At 37.0% G+C, this 13,799-nt stretch overlaps 1 protein-coding gene across 1 annotated transcript in view; it reads right to left on the reverse strand.

Annotated features, from left to right (window-relative positions):
• The window catches only part of tox2 (TOX high mobility group box family member 2), a 136,260-nt gene that overhangs the window by 81,672 nt on the left and 40,789 nt on the right, over positions 1 to 13,799 (reverse strand). Inside the window, 1 exon segment of the mRNA XM_051112318.1 lies at positions 4,215 to 4,307. Within this exon segment, the coding sequence (XP_050968275.1) occupies positions 4,215 to 4,307 (93 nt within the window).

A 13,799-nucleotide genomic window follows, 5' to 3' on the forward strand; every position in this document is an offset into this window, starting at 1 on the left:
TTAAAAACCATACATTTTATATTTTTATTAGTTAGTGCTTATTATTACTTAAATATATAAATACGTAAAATAATAAAATTGAAAATAAAATAAACAAACAAAAAAAAAAAACATGCTTTTTTTTTACATTTATTTTCAATGATTTTTCCGAACCTAAAGATCAAAACTGTACAATTTCTAGGTTAAAAATACCCTAGTATTACCCATAAACACTCAAAACTCACTGTGCAATCATGCACGTTCTGGTTTTTATATTAGTTGTCTTACAAAACATGCTTATTATTACTAAAACATTAAAATAATACAATAAATATAACCATAAGCAATGTAAATATTATTTTTAACACTACCAAGATGGCAATAGCATGGTATTGTTGAAATGTACCCCACAGTACATTGATATATTAATATGGAAACCAAATAATAACCAAACCAAATAATACCATGGCCTATATACTATATTAAAATTCCCTGATATTTTTCCTGGCCGTGGGAATCCTGATAATGGATTAGATGAGGTAGGACCGGTAAGCGTGAGCTGCTTTGTTAGAACTCCAGCGCTGATAAATGATTTACGATGCCGGTTTCTAGAACATCAATACCATCTCGTTTCTAATTAAAAAGAAGCCGCCCACAATATTGCACACGGCGGTATTCAGTCGAGCAGGACCACGAGAAGATCATTCCAAAAGAAAAGCTTCTTCAGCAGAGGATTCAGAGTGTTTTGGAACAATTTTATTTCCATAGATTCAGATTTTCAGTTAATGTGCTGAGTAGATCAATTGAAAACAAAAGCGGCGGGCGCGCACGGTTCGAGTTTTTCCAGTGAGTCAGACGTGCTTTACTTTGTTAAATACGGACGTCCTTTCAAGTAACGGAAAGTGAAAAAGGAAACTTAGGTAATTCTGAGTCAAACGTGCTCACTTTTGTTAGTGAGTCACTCTTGAGGGTGATTGTGTGTGAACTTTTGCAGCACTGCAAACGTAAGATGAGTGTATTTTCACCACTGATGCTCAACTGCAGAAATACCACCGCATGTGCACATCATAAAAACGATGCCTGCCATCTGAAGATCATGCTAAAATGACTATATGTTCACGTGCATCCCAAATACTACACTGCATTAGTCAGTGTGTTTTTGCAATAATATCAATTATTAAAAAATGCATACAGCATAGAAATTTCACGTTTGTCATTTGGTCAATTTGTTTCACAAAATTAATTTCTGTGTAAATCCTCATCATTCTATAAAAAATGCTAATGTACACAGATATGCTTTGTTTCATGTTTCATGTATGAGGCTTAATGCAAAGCAAAATAGCAACTATTCACTAACAAAAACTGATGTAAAAAATAGTACTAACCATGCATGCTCAAAAAAACAACATATAAACATATTTTATGATATATTTTTATTAGTTAGTGCTTATTTTTAATAAAATATAATGCAAATACAAAAAAAAAAAAAAACTAAAAATAGCAATAAAAGTATCAACATCAAATAATATTAACTTTTAAGAACTTAAAAATTAACTTAAAAAATACCAAAAATGCCATAATATTCTCTGAAATATCTTGGGGCACCATGTAAATGCCATAGTACATGAATATGGTAATGATTTTACCATCTGAATTTGCCACAGTATGTTTTGTAAGTCAAAGGAGTTACACTTGACTGTACAGTTTTGGTTCAAACTCAAAGTTCATCCTTTAGTGAGTGTGTGTGTGGGTGGGAGGTTATAGTGGGTGTGAAATGTGGCCCTATGGGGATGTATAGGGACTTTCAATTCATCATGTGACCCTCAGAGAACCACAAAACCACCACAGACAGACAGACAGACAGACAGACAGACAGTGTCTCAGACAACAGGGGGCGCTAGAGAAAGCCCTCATCCAAACATAGTGTGCTCCCTACACAGACCACCATGTGCAATCCCAATGTTGATTATAAGTATTTATATTTTATAGCAGGAAAACAATCATTAATCAACTTCATAGGTAAATCAAAACTGATTATTTTACTCAGTATTTGTGTGCTGTTTTTTATTCGTTTGAAAGTATTACGTCAGTTTAGCAAACGTTTCTCGAACTGAATCACTATTTACGAGTATGAGTTGTTGCCTATGCAGAGCGTTACAAATCAGTCACTAGTGAGGTTTCATTTGAGCTAGGATGCTAAAGAATAAAGGCAAACGTAAGATAACTATAATGATAACTATAGAATCACATCAATGGACGATAATGTTGTTTATTATAAGCACGTGCTGCAGTTTTGTCATCTGTCGCTTTAAATGCTCGAGCTCTGGTCAGGTGGATTCTGATTGGCTGTCAGTGTTTTTATCATTCGTCTAACAATGTGGACCTTTTTCACATTTCCGGGTTTCTCAACAACGAAAGTCGTCACAGTTGGGTTAACTTCACTTAGCAGTGAATGGGAGAGTACCACAGATATATGTTTTGCATTCCCATTTGCACAAATTGCAAAAGAAAAACTCCACAATAGTGTTTTCACACCTTTCAAAAAAAGGGGAAAAAAAATTGAGAGAGACTGATAACGGTAGTCAGAAGAGAAAAACCACGTCAAATTTACTGTCCCTCCCATAGATGCTGCATTAGAAACACCCTCGCATTAGCGTTAACGATTTTTTTTTTTTTTTTTGTAATTTGTTGCAAATGTGGTATAATACAAATTATAGTGTTATAAATGCACATATTTTCTTTTAAATCAAAATATTAAAAACTTTAGAGGATTTACGATGCTGATGACCACTGAAACGCGTCATCACAGTCTTGTGAAAAGGGTCCATTGTTAGGCTTTGTCGTTGTTGTCATTGTTGTGGTGTGAATATACATATGGAAGTTTACACAACACAGGAAAGTTTTTATGAATTTCGGCCGTACGTTTATGCGGTTTGGGGATCTTAAAATGCAAACTTTTAAACGTGTGTTTCAGAGTGTACTTTAAAAAAAAGATTACAGCATTGTTATCTCCATGCAAACTACAAAAATGTGTATGCATATACGTATTACGTGCAGTGTTGGGGGTAATGCATTACAAGTAACATGACTTATGTAATCAGATTACTATTTTCAAGTCTTAGTAAAGTAACGCATTACTTTTTAATTTATAAGAAGTTATTTTTTTAAATAAGTAATGGCAGTTACTTTGCTACTTTTTTCCCCCATTTATTGACTCTCCTGTTGAGAGAAATCAGGATAAAGATGTTACTTTAGTTCTAGACTAAATTTGAACATGCATTAATTCATCTCACTTTCAAAAAAAAAACTTCAGTATTCCTCAGAATGAATAAAAACAGTGAAATCCAACTTAGAATATGATGCAAACCTGCAATAATTAAATATGTTAAATAATACAAATATCCTTTTTTTTTTAAAAAATATCCTATTTTATTAATCAGTATATTTGCTGCTGGCCTTCGATGATCCAATTTAACCATAATAAGCAAAAATTACTTAAGATAAACTAACATTTGTTCTCCTTCTGCGTTTTACTTTACAGAATTGAATTTACTTTTCCTTCAGCCTGAGGCTTTTGGTGTTGAAAGGGCTTTTACATTTGCCAAAATTTGAACTTTTTAAATACAAAACAAATAGGCAAGCACTGCCCAGATTTAAAAAGTAACGTAAAAGTAACGCAAAGCATTACTTTCCATAAAAAGTAACTAAGTAACATTAGTTACTTTTTAGTGAGTAACAATATATTGCAATGCATTACTTTCCCCAACACTGATTACGCATTTAGTCTATCAGAATGTATAGATGTGCACATTTTTTTTCACAGCGGATGTTTTTTGCGGATCTGTGTGAACGGGAGTTATTTTGACAGCATTGCATGCAAAACTTTTTAAAAATGCAAAAGCTAAAGGTAGTACATTACTGTCACGTAAAACGACGCCTTATAGCGATTATTTAACTTTTTAGTTATCCTTATAGTTGTTTTCCTTGGTGTGAATGGACCTTAAGGCCAGAAACACACACTAAATGCAACTGCAAACAGGAACTACTGTATGCAGCTCGATTTTACAACTAGTATGTGTTGCATTGCACTGTAACAACAAATCTTTCCTCAAATCTTTCCTCATAGCACTGATGTTAGCATCTGTGATATAGAATACGTTTCTGGTCTGCTAGCTGCTCGCTACGTTTGGATGAGAGCTGGAAAAGGAGCTAAAGGTGCGAGTGTCGCGTCTCACCCCTGAAGAGGGCAGTCTTTTCTCCTCAGGGTTGGGCCTCACGGGTAAAGCGCCGTACAGCCTAACACCTCGATCTCCTACACCGTATCTGCTCTGAGAGATGGAGAACAGAGGAGAGGAAGACAGAGAGGAGAGAAAAACAGAGGACAACGCACCCAACTTAGAAGAGTCTCAGAAGAACAGTGACAAAAACCACAGAAGACAGTCATCATCACTAATCACAAACATCAGCAATAACAGGGTTTGTGCGGTGTTTTCCTTCACTGACATGACTGTTGTGGCAGGTTGCCAGAGTGTTGCTATGCAGTAGTTTGTGTTCTAAATGGTTGCTAGGGGGGGCTCAAGATGATTGTAAATGTGTTGCTATGTGGTTGCCAGGATGTTATCGAGATACGGCTCTGGTCCCTCCTTCTATGCTTTTCTTTTTTCACCTGTTTTGAGCAGGGGTAAACTGCACATCTGAACTTTAATACTTTGTGTCAGGGCTTCGATCACGTGACTGTCAGCACTAGCACTAGTGATGATTGACTTAAACGCCACTAATAACATATTGTGCTCAGCAGGAATTATGACATATGAACTGATTTCAGTCAGTCATTCTAGCCTTTTCCCATTGCGTGTACATGTATCAGTGTGTGTGTGTGATCTCCTCTGTCCCGCTCTGTGTGCGAGGCTTGTTTGAGGAAACGCTCCCGGCAGGAGTTTTGGCAGTCTGGGTTTGGGAATAGGAGCAATCCAACATCTAATGATTCACACAAGAGAGTGTGCCAAACACACACACACACACAGAGACATATGAAACTAGTGTAGTGTGCTTGTAGTGCACACTGCTGTCTATCAAATGACCCAAGAGAAATATTACAAACGGATGACGAAGTACAGCTTCAGACTCATTAACAAAATACTAATGTAATGTAAATGTACAAGGTAATACAACAGTATTCTTTTCCACGGAATATGAACAGTGCTGGGTAGTAAATGATTATGTAATCAGGATTACGTAATCAGATTTCAAAATGTTGTACTAATTTGATTATATTACATTTTAAAATGCTCATAATTAGATTACAGTAACTTTCTATGGATTACATAATTATCCACAATCCATCAAATGTAAATATAGCTGCAAGCAGCGATTACCGGGTTCAAACATTTTAAGGCTTTTAAACTCACATGGAAAAAACATTATTTAGCAAGCTTGTAACCACCTAAATCGATGATTTAAAAAAGCATTTTTGGCAATCTAGGTAATTTACCCTAAATATGATGTTTTTTAACATTTATTACTGTTATAGCAGCAGTTGTGGTGAGATCCCATTAAAACTTTGCATGCTTGTGTAGAATGAGCATGTGCTCAGCAGGTTTCATAAAGTTTTGAGTTTTCCAATAGGCTTTATAGGGTTTTTGGGTAAATTTGGACAGGCCTCTTTTCTAAACGACCACATTATAGCTTCCCAAAGGGTAAATTTACATTTTTTTTAAAATAATTATTTACCTAGAGAGTCTAGAGAATTGTACTGCAGTGTTTTTTTTTCCAGATCGATTAAAAAACTTAGGACTAGCTCACAATTTTATTTATTTTTTTTTACATCTTCTCAATCATTTAACAAAAGATTTGATTGACAGCAGTGGTTTTAGAAGCAAAGTACGAAAAACCGCATGACGTACAATCGTTTACAGCCTTGAAAACTGCGATATCGTCCCCCAGTGGCCAGTTTCTTTCTAATTACTCTCAGACCTTTGGGGCCGTGAGTCAAACAGGCCCATCGAGTTTCATTCCGACCGGTCTCCGTTAACCTCGTCTAACAGGTGTTCAAACTTTGTCGGCCAATGGCAGCCTTGTTTTTTGAGATACGCAAATGTAGACACTTGTGGCACTTCGGATCAAGACCGTGCACACCGATTTTCATGTTGACAGGACAAATGGTTGCAAAGTTATAGCCACTTTTATGTGGGCCACCAAGTGGCCAAGCTCTGTAATTTTTTCCCCTGTGACCTCAGACTGAGCTCCTTTCGAACGGTTTGGCGCCACTTTTTTTGATAATTATTGATTTTTGATTTTTAATTATTGAAAAACCTATGACTAGTTTGCAAAAGTAGGTTTTTCCAAAAATGCGGAAAAAAAATTGTCCAGCGTGAGTCAAGGATTCTAACGACATAAGGCACGAGACCGCAACTGATGATTTAGTAGTTATGAGCGATATTTGCTTTTGATCACTATAGTGCCCCCGTCAGGCCGACTGGGGCAAGCTTTGGTCACGTTATAGGTGGTGTGAGTACCACCATCCCTCCAAGTTTCGAGTCTCTACGACTTATGGTTTGATCTACACAATCAGTTTTATGCAGAGATTGCTGATCAGTGACCATTCAAACAATTACAACAGGGTTTCAGTGCTACGTGCTTGAACGCCTAAAAATTTAGATCATATATTAGGTCAAAAGTAATCTATAAGTAATCCAAAAGTAGTCTACAATAAAACTACAATTTTCATCATGCCATTTGTAATTTGTAAGTAATCCACCCATTACTGTGTATGAATATGGAAAAGAAAAAATAGTTAGGTTGTTTATTTTAAATACACATACAGTACATACAAAAACATGTTTTTTCCTTGGACATGCACAACTCAAAGTACCATGGTAATACCTTATGACACATCACAGTACCATCACAGTTCAATCTCTTCTAACTGCACAGCTTGATGTCAAATCTTTCCTCACACTAATATACGACAATCATTCTCTCTCAGCCAGTCTTCAAAACGCAAGCAAACCCACACGTGTAGTGATTGGGGTGAATCTGCATATCACTGTAAATCAGAAAGCGGCGTATGACTAACAATATGCTGTCAAGTAAATCCAAAGCGCCATATTTAGCGCGGTGAGAATGTCCCTCATCAGAAGTGGCAGCTCTGGCCGGCCGCGATGACTGCGCCGCTAATCGCCCAGACAGACTGAAGGCATCGTGGGATGTTGTCATCTACTTTTCTTTCTTTCTCTCTGAATTGTATCTCTCTCATCACTGCAGCTAAACTTAGATTCACAACAGGGGTTTTCTGCAGCTCGCGTCTTCCTGTTAACCGCCGCACGTGTCCGTAATCGATGTGCTTTACTGCGAACTTTACTGTAACCCGTGGGTGAATTAAGGGGCATTTCTGAATGTCTTGACTGAACAGATACCAGAATGATTGTGGTAAAATCACTTGCTTGACTGGAAGTTGAGTTTAAAATAAAAAAGCTCATGGATAAACATTAGTAGATGGCATGTTGTTGTGTATTTCTGCTAGCTTAGCTAGCTTTGCAATATGGCTACTAATACACGGGAAAATACAGCAAATACATGCAAATACTTTAACACCACAACCAGACTGATTAAAAAAAAAAAAAGTTAATTGACAAAGGTGAAAATTGGGGAAATTAGATTATAGATAAAAAGCTATTTCAAAATATTGATACATACTGTAATGCATATAAACAAAGCTAAAATAGTGCAGAGAAGTCGTGTAAGCATGCAATGCTGCGTTAAATATAAAACTGCTAACATCAACACTTTCTAGCATGCTAGTGAAGGAGGGAGGCCGTTTAAAAACAAACAAACAAGAGCAAATCCGCATCAAAGAGAAACGCAAAGCACCAGCTGCTTGACGCAAATGTTCCCTAAACCGCAAGACCATTACTGCAGTTTGAATATTGGATATTATTACAATGCAAATTGCATAGGGCCAGAGATTAAGTTGCAATTATGGCCTGAAAAGCATCTAGACCGGTGGAATGATTCTATTTCAGGCGCTGCGCACTGGGCTGTCGACAGTAGGGATGTACTTAGTAATATTAAATATAGTAGAAAATACTAGGTGGTGTGGCTGGGTACTAAGTGTGTATGTGTGTGTGTGTGTTTAAGCGATCATGCCAAACACTTAACGCTGCTCAATAAGGGTGCGATAAATTAACTCAGCCAGCAGGAGAATAAATGTCAACCCTGCGGTGAAACCCAATACTTAAAGGAACAGTTCAGCCAAACATGATATGATACAAACTCATACAATGTTATTTTTGTGTGAAAAACTTCCATGGAATGTTCATGGTGACCAAGTCTGTCAAGCTCCAAAATGGATAAAAATACCATACAAGTAGTCATCATGATTTCTGTGCTGTAATTATAATTATAATAACTCTTCTGACTCAAACGTAAGATACTTTTATGATGTTTTTGTTTCTATATGCTTTCATTGCATGGAAAAGAGCAGTGTGAGGGTGTCTGATGAGTAAATGATGACAGGATCTTTATTAGTAGGTAAACGACTCCTCTAACTGTAAGTTCTGTCCAGTGTTTTTCCATCGGTGAGTCATAAAACATAATCAAAACAAACTCATATAAAAGAGGGTGACTGATTATAAATGAGACCGAAACAGATCTGTCTCTGGCTTGCTTTTTATTTTGGAGTGGTCGTTAGATTTCTCGTTAGTCTCTCACAGATTCTGTCTCATTATGTAAATGGGGGGAATTGTTTTTTGGGATGTGTGTGTGTTTAATTAGGATAACACAGAAAAATAGGGATGGCTGAACACCTGCAACACAATAAAAGACACACACATAGGTCATTACCAGGATCTGCCAAACTTCTTCATATTTCTATGCTCATTTGCAGGAGAATTTGCTAAATTTAATGAATGAATTTAAACATGGTGAAATAATGGCATGTATTGCACAATACACAATCAAAAACACTTTTACCTGATCCATCAACGCTCACTAATCTAATTCTGAATCACAGAAATAATTAGAAATAGACAGATGTCTGAGATCCAAAACATCATGACTAATGTTAATTGGTAAGGATATCAATTAATAGATCAAGTTAATTAATGTACACACTAATGCATTACAAAAAATAAAATATAAAAACACATTATTAATTGTATTACATTAGAGTACATTTCTAGATGTTTGCTGAATTGAGGTTCTGTCAGTTTTAACTTATTCCTGAGAACAAAGCTACAGCCAAATACATTATTCTGTAGGACGCCGATGTTTATCTGCGACATTTAGGTACTTAAAACTAATCTAAAGTGAACGAGCGATGGCTTTTATTTCTCTCTGTCATTGCATCACAGCTCAAATCCCTAAAGCACACAATGTTCCCACAGGCCTTTACATCGAAAATAACTCTGGCTGGACGCCGTCCAGTTAATAACTGTGTTTGTACAATCAACATATTGTTTTGGCCATGTGAAGATGGATGACCTGTTTAAATGGGAGAGACAGACAAACAGAGGGACAGAGCGCCGCTGATCGGATGAGTAGAAATGAAAATAGTCAAGCTGCTGTGAATATTTACAGATGTTAGAATATAAATATGCTACCACATTGCTGAAAATATGAGTGCTGTTTTACTATGCGAAACATAAATATTGCCAGGGTTCTGTGATTGGCTAGGGCGTTGCTATGCAGTTACTAAGGGGTTTTCAGTGCTGGTTATATGTAATCAGATTACAAAAATTAAGTACTTGTAATTAGATTGTGTTGCATTTTGAAATATTTGTAATCACAATAGACTATATTTTCTTTCTCTTTGTATTTTTTGTATCAAAACGGTAAAAGATTATCCTATTTAAATCAATGTGATAATCTAAAAGTAATCAAAAAGCAGTCATGTAATTTGTAATCAGTAACAGATTACACTTTGCAAGTAGTCTATACAGCACTACTGTTTACTATGTTCTGGCTGATTGCCAGGATGTTACTATGCAGTTGCTAAGGTGTTCTCATTGGCTTTTATTACGCTTTCCTGGACGGTTGCCAGGGTCATTATGATGCGGTTGCTACGGAGAGCAATAATGATGACTGGACTGACAAACACCACTGAAAAAAGAAATTAAAAAGCATGATTGAAGTATGCAGTGAGCGCACGTGCACATGATCTCGCCTGGTTTAGCGTTGCATTCTGCGGCTGTCAAACTCACAGTCAGAGTGAAAACAGAAGAGGCCAATCACGTTACTTTCATTTCAGACACTCAAAATAGCCAATCAGAGGCGGGTTTCTTTTCACACCCTCCAGCGCAGCTGTAAAGGTGATGCTGACTAGATCATCTGATTCAAACTGAAAATACTTTCTGACTGTCAATCATCCTTTTGAGTTGACATAATCACAGAGATGCTGACAAACATTCTTATGAGTAAAAACACGCAGAGAATTTAAATGCAACGATGCCCAGAGGAAATAAGAATCACAAATGAGATCTCAACTGTTGAGATCAAATCAAGACTTCTGCTACTGCAGGATGTTTTCTACTGACAGAAGGAGAATTTTAAGTTGATATTTCAATGAAATATAACTAAGCAAGCCATTAAATGTAAAATAAAGCAACCTAAAACGTCGACTGTAAGCTTGGCAACAGGTTTCTATGGCTGAACCAATCGCCGTCAGGCTTCCCTGTTCCTCATCCTCTTTCTTTCCCGAGCATTTGGTGTTATGTCACCGTTCCATACACAGTAATGACAAAAAAGAGGCCGCATTAAAATAATCTTCCGTTCGCAGGCCAGACAAAAGAAGGAAAGTGATTTCTTAACATGAAAGCAATCTACTTACAACCATCTGCTCGTCGTCTAAATCAAAAGTGCTGTTTCCAGAGAAAAGCCTTCCAAACACTCGCTGCCAAACACACATTTGAGACGTGATGGAGTTTGAAGCCGCCAAGTCGCAAAAACATTGTTCTCGCAAGTTAAGACAAACTCATTTGGATACCAACAGACAGACAACAGACCAGTGAAACTTATTATGCTGAATTCAGTCCAAATCAGCACACGCTGTAAAAAAAATAACGATTTCAATTAGAACCGCAGAGTGTTTTACAGTCTGATGCCATACGAGAAGTATTAAACTTCAGGGTGCGTGTGTGCGCTGCAGACATGAACACGCTGTTACTTTACTGTGATCAGATGCAAGATTTTCACCTGTTGAATGATAAAACCACTTAGCAACACCCTGGCAACCACCCAGAACAGCCTAGCAACTGCAAAGAAATGCCCTACCAACCACCAAAACACTTTAGGAACCACACAGAAACACCCTGGCAACCACATAGAACAGCCTAGGAACTGTAAAGTAAAGCCCTTATAATCACCACAACACTTTGACAACCATGTAGCAACATGCTAAAAATCACTTAGTTCTCCTCATCAACCGCTTCCGCAAACACCCAGAAGAGCCAAGAAACTGTCTAGCGGCCACCACGCACTTAAGGAACCACATGAGAACAGATTAAAAATCACTTAGACCCAAAACAGCCTAGCAACTGCAAATCAATAGCCTAGCAATCAACAAAACTTTAGCTCCCACAGTTCACAAAAAATCAGTTAAGAACTCCTTAGTAACCACCTAGCAACACCCTGCAAACCATGCAAAACAGCCAAGAAGTAAGCTTTAGTTCAAACACAAGAAAAGTGAAATTTTGGACTTTTGTCTAAAAATCAATCAGATCTTCTCAGTAACCACATAGCAACACCCTGGCAAACACCCAGAACGGCCAAACAGTACGTTTTACACTTTAAAATTTGAAATTAAAACATTTTAAAAATCGAGTTTGAGTTCAAACACAAGAAAAGTGAAACTATAATGACTGTATTTGACAACTTTAGACTTTTAATTTGTACAAAAATCACTCATATCTCCTAAGCAACTGCATAGCAATGTAAATCAATACCCTAGCAACCACCAAAACACTAGCTCCCACAGCACACAAAAAATCTATTCAAAACTCCCTAACAACCACACAGCAACACCCTGGCAACCACCAACAACAGCCAAGCAGTACATTCATTTTACACTTTAAAATTTGAGTTTGAGTTCAAATATTGAAACTATAATAATTGTATTTGACAATTTCAGTCTTTTAATTTGTCCAAAAATCATTTAGCAACGCCCTAGCAACCTGATGATGAAAGTGTTTGGAATGTGAATCAATACCCTAGCGACCATCAAAACACTTGCTCCCACAGAACACTAAATATCAATTCAAAACTCCTTAGCAACTACGTAGCAACACTTTGGCAATCATGCAGAACAGCCAAGAACAGAACCTTTCACACTTTAAAAGTCAAGTTGAGCTCAAACACAAGAAAAGTAAAACTATGATTGCATTTGACAAATTTAGACCTCTAGTTTGTCTAAAAATCAATTCAGAACGCCTTAGCAACTACATGGCAACACCTCGGCAACCACCTAAAACAGCCAAGCAGAACATTTCACGCTTTAAAAGTCAAGCTGAGTTCAAACACAAGAAAAGTTACAGCTTTAGACTTTTCATTGATCTAAAATTCATTTGGATCTCCTCAGCAACCACATAGCATTACCCTAGCAACCAACCAAAAAAGCCAAGCAGTAAGTTTTACACTTTAAAAGTCTAGATAAAGTTCAAACACAAGTAAAACTATATTGACTGTATTTGACAACTGCAGACTTTCAATTTGTCCAAAAAGCACTCAGATCTCCTTAGCAACCACGTAGCAACACCCTAGCAACCAACGAAAAAAAGCCTAGCAACTGTAAATCAATACCCTAGCGACCAGCAAAATACTAGCTCCCACAGCACACTAAAAATCAATTCAAAACTCCCTAGCATCCACATAGCAACACCTTGGCAACTATCCAGGACAGCCAAGCAGTAAACATCACACTTTAAAAGTCTAGTTTGAGTTCAAACACATGAAAATTGAAACTACTGTATAATGATTGTATTTCACAACTTTTATTTGTCTAAAAATCAATCAGATCTCCTTGGCAACCACATAGCCACACCCCGGCAACCACCCAGAACAGCCAAACTGTAAGTTTCACACTTTAAAAGTCCGGTTTGAGTTTAAATACAAGAAAAGTAAAACTATGACTGCATTTGACAACTTAGACTTGTCTAAAAATCAGTTCAGAACACCTTAGCAACCACATAGTAATGCCCTGGCAACCACCCAGAATAGCCAAGAAGTACATTTTATACTTTAAAAGTCGAGTTTGTGTTCAAACACAAGAAAAGTGAAACTACAATGATTGTGTTTGGCAGCTTTAAACTTCTAATTTGTCTAAAAATCAATTCAGAATGACTTAGCAACCACATAGAACAGCCAAGCAGTACATTTCACACTTTAAAAGTCTAATTTGAGTTCAAACACAAGAAAAGTAAAACTATAATGACTGTATTTGACAACTGCAATCTTTTATTTGTCCAAAAATCACTCAGATCTCCTCAACAACTGCATAGCAACGCCCTAGCAACCACCAAAACACAGCCTAGCAACTGTAAATTGATACCCTAGCAACCACCAAAACACTCGCTCCCACAGCACACCAAAAAAACAATTCAAAACTGCCTAGCAACCACATAGCAACCACATAGCAACACCCTGGCAACTACCCAGAACAGCCAAGCAGTACATTTCACACTTTAAAAGTCTAGTCTGAGTTCAAACAGATGAAAGGTGAAGCAATAATGACTGTATCTGACAACTGCGGACTTTTAATTTGTCCTACAGCAGAAGAGATTATACTAAAATCCTGTAAAGCAAAAATAGGTGAACATATATTTCCGTAC

The sequence above is a fragment of the Labeo rohita genome, chromosome 6, assembly GCF_022985175.1.
Source record: "Labeo rohita strain BAU-BD-2019 chromosome 6, IGBB_LRoh.1.0, whole genome shotgun sequence".
NCBI classification, from domain to species: Eukaryota; Metazoa; Chordata; class Actinopteri; order Cypriniformes; family Cyprinidae; genus Labeo; species Labeo rohita.